The 13,601-nt window shown below is 39.2% G+C and overlaps 1 protein-coding gene across 1 annotated transcript in view; it reads right to left on the bottom strand.

Annotated features, from left to right (window-relative positions):
• The window catches only part of NSUN3 (NOP2/Sun RNA methyltransferase 3), a 51,736-nt gene extending 38,674 nt beyond the window's left edge, over nt 1-13,062 (bottom strand). The window contains exons 1-3 of the mRNA XM_057697934.1: nt 12,927-13,062; nt 11,992-12,101; nt 2,017-2,360 (exon numbers count right to left, since the gene is read on the bottom strand). Of these exons, the coding sequence (XP_057553917.1) occupies nt 2,017-2,360; nt 11,992-12,101; nt 12,927-12,941 (469 nt within the window). The 5' untranslated portion in view covers nt 12,942-13,062. The remainder of the gene's footprint in view (nt 1-2,016; nt 2,361-11,991; nt 12,102-12,926) is intronic.
• Between the last annotated feature and the right edge of the window lie 539 nt (nt 13,063-13,601).

Raw genomic sequence — 13,601 nt, forward strand, 5'->3', positions numbered from 1 at the left:
TCCATAGCCCTCCAAACAAAGACAGTTCAACACACCGGCGCTTTGGCTGAGAAAGTGAATGAGTCTCCTAATTAGACAACACAGCTTTTTTGAATTGAGATACTTTCCAATCCTTTGCCTTCTTCAAAATCAGAAACAGACCTAGAGAGTGTTCACATAATAGATGATTAAAATAATGCTTGATGAAAGAGATCTATGTGATGTAAGGTTATAATTCAGGAGTTTAAAGAACTAGTGAGATTACCATAACACAATTCCCACCATTTCCATCTTTTTATCTATGTGAACAGCATATGCACTTATAAAAACAAAACCATCAACAAACCAAAACCAAACAGAATTGATGCTGAACACTGTCTCATCTAGCCATAAGTAATTTTCATTCAGGGAAACCTAAAGTAATAGTTTAGGGACTTCCTAGGTGGCTCAGGGGTTAAGAATCCACCTGCCAATGCAGGGGACACGGGTTCGAGCCCTGCCCCAGGAAGATACCACAAGCCGTGGCGCAACTAAGTCCAGTGCGCCACAGCTATTGAGCCTGAGCTCTAGAGCCCATGAGTCACAACTGTTGAGTCCATGTGCTGCAACTACTGAAGCCTATGCGCCTAGAGCCCATGCTCCACAATAAGAGAGGCCACCACAATGAGGAGCCCGTGCACCATAATGAAGAGTAGCCCCCGCTCTCCACAACTAGAGAAAGCCCGTATGCAGCAACAAAGACCCAACACAACCAATAAAATAAATAAATAAATTAATTAATTAATTAAAGTAAATTTTAAAAAAGTAATAGTTTAAACATACCATCCTCTCATTAAGAAAATAATTTACAATGAATGCATTACCTTTAACAAATATATATAAATGTATATTACATACATTTCATCATTTTTGTACTACTGATAATAGTAATGATAAGTCATTTCAAAAGAACTTTTAAAATCTTTAGAATTGCACTCTCCAATACTATATCCACTTGCCACATGAGGCTATGAGCACTTGAAACGTGGCTAGTCCAAACTGAAATGTGCTCTAAGTGTAAAATACATACCAATTTCTAAGACTTTGTAAGAAAATGAGAATGCAAAAATATTTCATTAATAATCTTTCTTTTGATTACATGTTCAAATAATATTGTGGATAGGGACTTTTCTGGTGGTGCAGTGATTGGGAATCCGCCTGCCAATGCAGGGGCACAGGTTCAATCCCTGGTCCGGGAAGATCCCACATGCCACGGAGCAACTAAGCCTGTGTGCCACAACTATTGAGCCTGATCTCTAGAGAGCCTGTGAGCCACAACTCCTGAGCCCATGGGTCACAACTACTGAAGCCCTTGTGCCTAGAGCCCATGCTCCACAACAAGAGAAGCCACCACAATGAGAAGCCCACACACCACAACGAAGAACAGCTCCCACTTGCCACAACTAGAGAAAGCCCACACGCAGCAATGAAGACCCAACGCAGCCAAATAAATAAGATAAAAATATTGTGGCTTTATTGGATTATAATGTATTATTAAAATTAATTTCACTTGTTTCTATTTTTAATGAGATTGCTCAAAACTGTTGAATTATATACGTATTTCATGTTATTTCCCTTGGACAAATTCTCTTAGAACCTTATGGTCCAATGATACAAAAAATGATTTTAAATATATGTTTTTGTTGCATAGAAATATGACAAGGATATCAATACAAGACTCTCAAATGTAAAGTAACAATAAAATTTTTAAAATCTTTGTCATTAGCTTATCAGGTTTCATATTATCTGATAGATTTGTGTTCACAAAATGTTGTAGTTTTGTTCCCAATTACTTGCTAGGATTAAGTAGCTGGGGAAAAAAAATGTTATTTACACTATTTCCTCAGCTAATATTTCCATTCTTCTTCTCACTGTCCTGGTTTTTAGGCTTTCAAAGTCTGCAAACTCAATCTAACATTTCTCCCTGCATACTTTAAAAGTATTTTTTAACATGTGGATACTTAAAAGTTGTCAATTGTGGAAAGAAAAGTACATTACCCGGATAAGCACACTGCAGCAGAGCTATCGATTTGCCTCCAGGGGCAGCACACAGATCCAGAACCTTCTCCCCATCCCTCAATTCCAGAGCCAGTACTGGGAGAAGAGAGGCAGCATTCAGGAGGTAGTATTTTTTTAGGTTTCCAATTTGGTGTCTTTCCGAAGGCATTCTGTGCAGAGTTCTGCTAAGGTAACATTTCACTGATTTGGGATAGTAGGGTAAAGATCCTTGAAAGAGTGAGTGATAGCCCTTCAGATGTAAATCCTTTTCCAGTTCAAAAGGATAATTGAATCGGTTAAGAAGAACAGCATATTGCCAACATGATGGAGATGTTAGTATATCCCTAGATAAAAAGAAAAACAAAGGGATATTAATATTATACACAGCAATACAGTTTTATACTACTAAGTGAGGGAATATGGTCCCAGTTTTACACTTTATTTACCTGTGATTTTCAGAGCCAGAAGCAGTATTAGTGACTTTTTCTTTTGCCTCAGGCTCCCATATGGCTCAAGCCAGCAGTGTTTAATCCTGTCTTATATTTAAAACCTTCATATTTTGTTCATCATGGGTTTTCTTCTTTCATATCAGTTTTGGTCATTAAAATAGTATTTATCTTGGTTACCAAATTTTAGGGGCTCTGCACCAGAGAGGAATGCCTCACTTGCCTCATTCTAGTCCCTCCCTGCAGATTATCTTGCCAAAAAAACACGGCCTGTCTTTAACATACCTCGAAATCCATCAAAATAGATTTTAGTCTATTGCTCTTTGCACAAGGAAGAGTTTTTCTTAGAGACAAAATTTAAAACCTGAATCTGTTAATATTGAAGGGAAAAATATTATCATTAAAGGGTGTTTAAAGGAGTGAGTGTGCAAGTTTTCCTCTGACGAAAAGTATGGAAAGCTAACTACAGTGAACAGTACAGTAACAGAGTTAACGAGGCGATCAGTGGCTCAGATAATACAGAACCAAGGAGGGTTTAAAAATCACTCATGGATTGATTGTGCAGGCTTTCCCTGCTCCCATCTCCCCAGCAGATTTACCTTCCTAATTTTTTACAGGGCCCAATAGTTAGATCTCTTGACAATCACAAGCTCACATCAACTGACAAGTGATACAGCAGGAAATATGTATTTACGAGCTGACCTTTCTAGCTATTTGGGAGCCTCCTTAACCATGGTCAATTAAGGAAATTCCAGCTGCTGCTCACCTCGGTGCTGCCTTATGTGAGGAATGACTGGATTGAAAGGTAACACTTGGGACTCTGAAGCGTGCCATGTGAATTTCAACTGAGGCTAACACGTGAAACTGCTTTCTCCTTTCACTGCCTCTTTACTGTGATGGTGCATCACAGAAGCCCAGTGTTTCAGCTGTACTGCAGGGTGACAACCTCTTTCTGTAAGAACATGCTTTGCAAACTTTAGCGTGCGTCAAGTGTCTATAAGAGACTGCTGGGCCCCATCCGGCGCTTTTTGTAGAGCCTGAGAATTTGCAGTTCTAGCCAAGTTCTCAGGTGATACTGCTGCTGCTGATGCCCAGGACCACACTTTGGGAAACACTGCATTAAAATGGACCCCAAAAGGAAATCTATGAATGCCACAGTTGTAAACCTCATGTCAGTCCATCGTCATCTTACCCTCCAAACTGGATGAATACCTACCCAGAGTTTTGAGTGATGTAGTAACAGGAAAATAATGCTCAGAAACATAATTTTATTAATACAGAAAGGAGTGGCTTGGCTTAAACCATGTGTCCATCCCTCAGCTAACAAAGGTCTGGACACTTTCAACTGGCTTTATACACTTTCAACTGGTTAATTTCTGGCAGAGCAAATCTCCAGTCTTTTTTCTTTCTTTTTTTTTTTTTTTTTTTTGTTATATTGTTTTGCAATAATACTTTTTAACTTTAATTTTTAAATTTTTTAAAATTTTTTTAAGAAGTGTATTGAGATATAATTGACATACAATAAACTGCATACATTGCTTTTTCTTCACAATTTCCAAAGCTTTTTTAGAATGTTTACTGTTTCAGATGAACATGAGACTTGGTCAATTTAAAATATTTTATAAAATATTTGTATAGATATATAGATAGGTAATAACTGAATAGGATTATATTAAATGGACTAAATTTGGGGAGAATTAACATCTTTATTGTATTCACTTTTTCCAACTTTCACCACATTTCTCCATTTATTCACATTTTCTTTCAGATCCCTTAGTAAAAATTATTAATCTTGCATATTTTGTTTAACCTCACTGTATAAAAGGACTGTTAGTTTAGGAACACTACTGATTCTTGTACATTATCCAATATGTTGAATCTTGAAGGATGAGGAGGAATTAACCACAGGATGAAATGAGAATAAGTTCCAGGGCAAAGGCCATAGCGTGTGTACAGGCACAAAGGTATGATGGAGGACAGTGCATTTGGGGAATTAAAAGTAGTCTAGTGTGGCAGAAGATTATATGGGTCAAGTATAAGATGATAAAGTTTTCAAATATTATCTTATAAATTTTAAATTCTTACAAATGCGAAATCATTGAAAGACTCTAGAGGGGAGAGCCACATTCGATCTAAAAACATGAACTTATGGCAGTGTAAGGCAGGAATCTTCAGAAGTTATTCTATCTCATTCTTCAACAACTATATAAAATAAGCCCTTGCTCAGAACAAGTAAATCTTCGGATCCCTCCTAACCTATTCGCAGCCTACTGAGCTGCCCGACTTTCCTAGAGCAAGTTCTCTTTAGCCTTTAACACTCAGCATACACTGCTCCCTCTGCCGACAATGACCTTTCCTCTCTCACTCCCTTCACCCTGGATCTCTCTCCTACCTGCTATTGATGGGGCAGCTTAGGCTTTACTTCCCCAGGGAAGCCTTTCTACCTACCACACCGTTCACCCACTCCGCCTCACCCTAATAATATTAATAATAATAAAAATTACTGATCAGATGCTTACTACGTGCTTTTTGCATGCTCGCCTCATTTCACCATCACAACCACCACGAGGGGCAGCTATTATGTTCATTTTAGAATCAGGCTAATTGAGGCGTCTGGAGATTTGGCAGCTTACCCAAGGTCACATCACTATTTAAGCAGAAGTCCCTGATTCAAAATCCACTGCCTCTAAGGTCTAATAGGAGTGTGAGGCCCTGGTGCTGTAACACAAGTGGTATATGACAGGAAGCAGAAAAGAATTTCTACGCCAATCCTCACCTAGTGCTAGTGGCCCCGACCTCACTCAAGTGGCCTCTTGTCTCTAACAATGGGAATAGCTTGACACAGGCAGCCCTTGAGAACCAGCTGCAACAGGACCCATTTAATGAAGTGACTGCCAAGGCTGCTCAGACTGGCACTTAACAGCCCTAAGAAAGCAAAGCTGTGTATTAATGTGGGTCAGCTCGGCCTACACCCACCTGCCAGGAACCTCCTCTTCCCCCAAACACACACACACACCCTCCAGTGCTGGCACTGGTGGGATGATGCCCTGATGCTGGTGCCTACCTACTTTGAAAGCTCTGATGGATGGGCAAGTAGCCCAGCAGACAGTGGAGGGAGCATATATTAGAAGACTCAAGAAGACACTGGCCAGGCACCACACTCCAGGTCTCCTCTCAAGATTCATGAGGAGAAGTCTGAAGCTGCTTCACTTACTGATCTCCAAGGCCAGAAGTTCAAGTGCATGAGCAGTCAGCAGAACGGGGACCTGGAAGATCAGTGACCTGCAAATGTCTTGCTAGTATATCCACTGATACCATTTTGAAAAAAGCTATGTACCCTCTGGAACATTTTAAATTGACATCAAAATCTTCACCATATGTTTAAGGATGCAATTTCTAGCATAGTATAAAAATTGACATTTTAAAACATCAATTATACTGCTTTTTAAAACCTATCCAGTGGAACCTAAATACCAGAGTGATTCTGAAACCCATCATTGTCCACTTAAAAATTCATGGACTGACTCTTCTTAAACAGATGGAAATTTTACACTGTTCCTTTCCCTTTTATTTACATTCTATTTCCCCATATAACTTTATCGTAATGCATTTTTGTGCTTTTAATCTTTATTACCCTATCATATATTTCTCTCTCTCTCTCTCATACACACACACACGCACATAGGTGTGTATATACTAAATTTTTTTCACTGTGGCCTTAAAGCTCTAAGTGTTAACATGGTAACTTCTGAATCAGTCATCAAGAAAATTATTAGTACAAAATTGGTTAAAATAACTTATAAATTTGATAATTATTAAAACATAAAAAGGAAAAATTCATAGGAAATGGATCTCTTAATGACATGAGCTTTTTTCCCTCATACATCCAGGAGTGAATAAATATCACTATACTGCTATAATGATCAGGGTTCAACATCAATTCCTATTTTGTTTTTTGAGAAAAACCTTCACTTAAATAAGTAGGTGAGAATTAAGTACATTTTGTTAAAGCAATGCGTCCCTTTTGTTAAAATTCTGAGTTATGATCTCAAATCACTAAATGACATACCTTTGTGAAGGTATATTTTAAATGCTCTGTTGGCTGACCACTCAACTGGAGGTCCTTTACTTTTGCTGAAAGGAAAACTTGGAGACTATCTGACCTGTCAAAGAATTTGGTACTCGTTAGTCCTTTACAATTACAGTCCAATAGTCTCTGGCAGGGGGACTTTTGACACCTTGAGGAATGCACTGTGGAAGAGTCAGGATGGTGAAAGTGTGACACTTTTTGTAAAGCAGGACAAAGACAATTGTAGAAGGGCAGGTTGGGAAAGGGGAATAATAACACCCCTTGAGGCAACAGGGGAGCAGAGCAGGCTTCTGAAAGAGCATATGTGAAAGCTGAGGCTCTGGAAGTTGACTGCTGTAACTTGCCTGTGCTCACATATCTCTTGAAAATTGCATAATATATTATTTGGACAATGTTATATGATAACATGATTTTCAACTTTGCTGTGATTTTCTTTTCTCTTACTATTCTATTCTCTATTCTACCTTCCTACCTAATGACGAGGACAAAGAATTATCTTATCTAGACATCACCAAGCACAATTGCTTAGCTCTGTATAACTGCATGGATTACAGAACCACTAAATGGTTATGGTTAAAATGCAGAAATCCCTTTTGTTTTATTGCTATTATTACCCACTAGAGGGCACTCATTCAAACATTTTAAAAGTGGTTTAGAAATCAAGAATAAATCAATTCATGGAAATGCATCAAGGTATGTTTTTGAACCATTTTATTTTTATTCCTCAGAGAGTCTAATAAAGAGCTGACTGTCTCCTACTCTTTCTTGACATTGTTTCCTCCTTGTTTCTCAGGGAAGGGCGATCTATATCCATATTTGTTAGCCACAGTACCTCAGATAGGAAGTCCTGTGTGAACGTTTGTGTTTCTGGTGGAGACAACAAAAGGCTGAAAATACTGCACACAAGGAGTCCCTTATGTCCCTTATATCAGGGACGGCATGACATGTGCATACACTCCCAAGGCTGGGACTCCAGACCCTTCACAACAGCACACTTAATAGAGGAAAAGGCACAGACTTTCAAGTCACAGGCTTCAGACTCGCCAGAAACTGAGACACCTGGAAATTTTTCTAATCTCAGACTCTTAAAGGGGCTAAAAGTTACTACTTCACAGGGTTTGCATAGATTAAGGTTAAAAATGTGTGTAAAGCCAAATAAGGGTCAAAATAGAAATCTAGATACTAGTTCATTTCTGTTTTCCTCAACCAGCCCACTCCACCCCCACCCCTCCTTTCACAGATTCTGGTAATGCCATCTGGTTATGTAATATTTTCTCCTTCCATATGTGAACTATGTGAACTCTGGGTTAATGAGGAGAATACAGAAAAAAAAAAGAAAAATTTATAGACAGGTCAGACTTAACTATGGCTTTTTTTTTTTTGCCTTCCACAAAGTGCACACAAAATCTCCAAAGTTCATAAAGATTTTGCTATATATATACGTGTGTGTATATATATATATATATATGAGGGCAGACTATATATAATCTATGTATATTTGAGGGAAGACTATATATAATCCACCTTTTTATTCCCAATGCTTAGCACAATGCCTGGTAAATAAACACTGCCTAAATTGTAAATACATACATAGACTACTTGCACAAGTCTTAAGGTACGGGTTCTTCAAGACCCTCCATTGTCATGCAAGACACAAGCAAGTCAGTAAATTATGACAATACAACCTTGAAAGAATTACAACAATTGTATCAACAAAATGCAATGGAAACACAAAGGGCAGAACTAATTTTGCCAAGTGCATATGGGACAGCTTGATGAAGAATAACAGTAATAGCAATAAAAATAATTCTTACATGTATTGAGGGCCTACTATACGTCAAATGACACTAAACGCTTTGTTTTTATATGTAAATTCATTTTCTCTTTCCAATTATGTACATGAGATAGATACTATTTCTCCCATTTTACAGACAAGAGTAGTGAGGCACGGACACATGAAAGAACTTTCCTAGGTCGCAAGCTACAAGATGCAGAGGTGGGATTTGAACCCACACTTTAGCTGCTGTACAGAGGGAGAAAGGAGAGCATCATACCTGGCAGAGGGAACACCATATTCAGTCCTGAAATGATGAAGGAGCCTGTCTAGTCATGATAAGATATTTAGTCCAAATGTAATACTGCAGACAGTGGGGGAGCAAAAGAGCCTGGTATCCCAGGAGGGACACACTGGAATATGGCAGCACAGAGAAGCAGCGTGACAGTGGGCAAGGCAAACTCCCAGGGCTTTTCCAAGTGGGAGCTGCGTGTCACTGGGCAAGTTACTTAACCTCTGTAACGCCTCAGCTTTGCTATCTGTAAAATGGAAATAATGATAACTACCTCAAAGGGTTCTATTGGATTATGTTATTATCTGTAAAGTGATTAGAACACTGCCTGGCATGTAGTGCCATAAAAATGGTTGCTAAACTAAGCAAGTAAATAAATACTACAAGGGAGAGACTATGGAAAAGGGCTGTTGCAATATGTCAGTAAGAAACAACCAAGGCCTAACTAAATAGTAACAGTGAGGATAAAAAGGAGATACAAATTAAGAAACTTCTCAGGTAAAAGCAAAAGCACTTGGTGGGCATTTACATTTTGATGGGGGCAGGGTAGTGGTGTGCGGTGGTAGTACACAGTTAGGGGGACCCCAAGACCACCCTTACTTCTGACACCAACTATAAGTTCGGGTTCCCCAAGACCACTCTCAGGTTGATTATTAGCTAAAAGCTATTTTATTAGCTATATTATAAGGTATAACTCACTGTTACACTCATGGTTATGGTTACAATTTATTACCGTGAAAAGATACAAGTTAAAACCAGGCAAGGTCAGAGATGCATGATGCAGAGTGCAGGACAGTTCAAAGCATGAAGCTTCCAGTTGTCCTCTTCAGTGGAATCATGGACAAGGATAACTTTTCCTTGTTCATGATGTGTGACGATACACACAAGAGTACTGCCAACCAGGGAGTCTTGGTGTCTAGCTTTTACTGGGGCTCAGTCACACAGACATGACTGACTACCCACTCAGCTGCTCTTCAGTCTCCAGTCCCTTCAGAGGTTGGAGGCGGAAACCCTAGCTGATACAGTGGCCCAGAGCCCCCACCATAGATCACATTGTTAGAATGTCCCATGTTGCCCAAGCCCCCAGGTAAACAAAGACTTTTAGGCAGGGCATTCCCAGGGCTTAGAGATCACTTCCAAGGAGCTGAGGGCAAATGTCAGACCTATCTCTGAATACGGTTCATCCTTTACTACAAAGGTAGTAAAAGTGTGGAGGAGCAAAGAAGAAACCGAATTGACAGTGAGGCCTTCAACTGAGATAGAATATGCAAGCAGCAAATGACAACATAGGTTTGGACAGGGAAAATAATATGCTTTTGAGTCTGCCTGGTACAAAACTAAGTACCAGAAAACACTTAAGCTTGGGAAGGGCTGCACCACTTGAGACGACAGCACACTGAGGGAAATTTAGAGCCATGCCATGAATGGGCTCACCTTAAGGAGAACATCCTAACAAGCTGGGCAAAAATTGAATCTGGGTAAACTCCAACTTCAAAGGGCTGCTAAGTGGGTGATGGCAAGAGGGGTTTTTTACAAAATAATAAAATTAAAATAAACACTAAATCTTCCCCACTACTACAGGAAACTAAAAATATTGAGTAAAGTATTAGCTTTCTAGATAGAACAAAAATGCACTTGCCTTTCCCTGGAAGTACATAGACTCTGCAAACACAATATTATGTCTTGCAAATAAGTAGTTAAAAAACAAAAATATTTCTGTTCTTATTTCCCCATGCCAGCCTCCATGCTCAGACTACTTTCTAAGCTGAGACTTTATTTTGCCTATGGCAAATTTAGCATATGTTTATGCAAAACTTAAATTACCATGAAAACCCAACAAAAAGGTAGATGAAGCAGAAGGCATGGCTAATCAAATGGATTTCAGGTTCACTGTTCATTTTGGTTAGGGTCAAATAACAATTTATAAATCTGTCTGAGCACTTTAAATAGAAAAATAATTCATTACAGGGTCTGGGTGGCCAGATTACTATAAAGTCTAGAGACAATACACCTCTTGAAATCTTTTTTTTTTAATCATCCGTTTACACCCAATTACATTCCAGGTATAAGAGGCATACAGGATAGAAGTTAGCAGTGGGGGGTCATGAACCAGAGAGCCTGGGCACAAATCCCAGTTCTGCGACTTACTAGCTGAGTGAACTTGGGCACATTACTTAACCTCTGTGCAATGACCTCATGTGAAAAGTGAGACACAAACCTCAGAGGTTTGTTCTGAGGATCGAAAAGTCAGTATTGCTTAGCACATAATAAGCATGCTGCAGGTGTCTGGTTATTTGGCTATTCTATTTGAGTGACTGCATACTGAAAACCTCATGAATTAATTACACACTTCACTATTCATTCCTCTTGCTTCTCTGTGATAGAAGACACCCATTTAAAAATCTAGTTTTGAAATAAAACTACAACTATAAACTACATTTTCATGTTACAGTATTTACAAGTTTCTAAAACATTTTAATTTGTCTAAAATTATTTCAGAACCACTTCACACTTTATTAAATCACCAAGACCTGACTTCTCCCCCGGTCTTTGCTGCCACGATCAGGCTTTGTTAGATAAGACTAGGTACTCCTGCCACTTTCTATTGGGATACTTATGGAATTCACAGTTTATATAGCTTTAATCATGCACCTCCTCCCCCATGAACACCAGACGGTCAGAAAACTGGACATGGGGACTGTCTTGCTCTTTATATTTCACAGAGTAGGGTATACTATATCAGGCACTCTATGTAAAGAATCCACAGATTAACATACTGACCAAACGCAAAACTTACTAAACATACAAATCGAATTTCTCTCACATCTAGACATTAAATTATTTCTCATCTGTTTTCTATAATACATTTAAATAATTTGTGTGTGTGTGCGTGCACAGGCATGTGTGTTCAAAACACAGCCAGCTATAGACATAGGGAAGAAACATGATTACCAAATAATGTGACTTTAGCTAAGATAAAGCAGTGCTGGCTTTAAAGATTTGTTGCATTATCTCCTGAATTTCAGAAACTAGTCAAATATCCTCATAAGTTCTCCTTCAGATTTTTCTGTTACAGTATTATTAATTTTGTCAAACTGGTGGGCAGTCCTGTTTCAAAGATCAAAGCGATTTCTTAATGCAAGGGCATAACAATTTTTGCTTATAACAAAATTATCACTAAAAAGTTTTCTTTCTCCCCTTTCCATCTTCCTATGATTCCATCTATTTCCTCCTCCTTCTCCCTTCTAAAGCCTCAGCAGGAAATATCAGCCAGGTTTAGATTCCTTTAATCTTTTATTTTCACAGCACCCCTCCCCTAGATGGGTTTATTTCTTGTTCTATTATAAAGCATCAAGAGATGAATTATACTAACCTTACTGTATTCCAGGCATCTCCAAGTTCTTTGGAATATTGCTTTTCAAAATGATCCAATACAACTTTGCAAATCTGTTTTGCAAGCTTTCTCTCTGATTTTGCTTTCAGCTATGATAATAAAAAAAGGTTGCTGACACACTCTGATGTTACAAATTTATTGAACTTCAACATTATTAGTACAGTCTTTTTTCTTAAGATAACAACACTTTTTTTCTCCCGATAATTACTAGCTCTTACAACAGGAGCTATACTTCACACGTAACAAAATGGTACTGAAACTCCACCTACTTATGAAAAAAGATTTCTCCAAATGATTACTGCTCAAATGTAAAGAAAAAGGTAGAGCAGAATTGCTGTGTTAACACAGGAATGTGTGTCAAAGAAACAAAATTAACTTAAATAAGCCACTCTAGGTGTTAACATTAGGGGAACTGGGTGAAAAGCATATGGGAAGTCTGTATTATCTTTGCAATTTTTTTGTAAATATAAAATTATCCCAAAAGAAAGTGTACTTAGAAGAAAAGTCACTCTAGTTTCCTCTGGAAATTTCCTTGCAGTTCTATTTCATTTACTAATCCAAGAAACAGATATCTATGTAACAGATATCCTTTAAGCTCCCAGGATAGGACAGTAGTGACAAAGTCTCAGCCCTCCAGGATCTTGCACTGTTCTCAAAGCTGAAGGGAGTGGATATTAAAGTCTGCAGGCTGGACTGCAGACAGGTTATTGGAGGATGTGAGTCTTGGGAGAAAACGACAGAGAATGCTCACGAGCATGCGTCTACCACACAGCATTATTCTAGGGCTTTGGACTGAAACTAGAGAAACTCAGAGATCACCAAGTTCCCGCATTCCAGCCCCCTCCCTCGCCACGTCGTCGGTCGGTAAGGGTTCTGGTTCAATCACAGGTACCCGGCTGGATCCCAGCCCTCACCCGGGTCAACATCATTCCGTCAGGAGGGGTCAATCAAGAAGTCAATACCACCGGCCATCTGAAGCTTGCAGGGAACCAAATGATCAGCCTGCCTTCCGAGTTTCGCCGGAATTCTCTCCCATCCCGCACTTTTCCGGTTCAACTTCTCGCGAGATTCTGCTCTCCCCGAGTTATTGAAATCTCACCAAAAGACGTAGGTCCCGCGAGAGACAAGCGGGTGACCGAATGAGGAGGTGCCTACCTACTCCGGGGGCTTGGCTGGGACCTGTGGGCGGAGCCTTGGGTAGCCTGTACGCAGAAAATCACGCCTCACGCCGAACAGTCTCTCACTGATGTGTGCTTGAGGCTCAGTCAGAGGGTGGAAGTGTTTGCCAGTATTAGGTTCGTTGTATGATCGTTGTTTTAAGATGTTCTCAGAAGCGAAGCTAGTTACTGTTAATCTAACAAATCCGAAGATTCCCCCCCCCCCCCACACCATTAGCCCAGATATTCAGGACAAAGTATGAAAGAACGGATTTGATGAAAAAGAAATTGTCACGCATTTCCTAGAGATGGCCCATTGGATTAATCTCTCTCTTTTAATAGGGAGGGTTGCAGGATCCAATTCATTGAAATATACAGGTAAAGCGTTTAGCATTAGAGGCTAGGAAATAGTAAACGCCCAAATGTTGGCTG

This window comes from Hippopotamus amphibius, chromosome 10 (genome assembly GCF_030028045.1).
Source record: "Hippopotamus amphibius kiboko isolate mHipAmp2 chromosome 10, mHipAmp2.hap2, whole genome shotgun sequence".
NCBI classification, from domain to species: Eukaryota; Metazoa; Chordata; class Mammalia; order Artiodactyla; family Hippopotamidae; genus Hippopotamus; species Hippopotamus amphibius.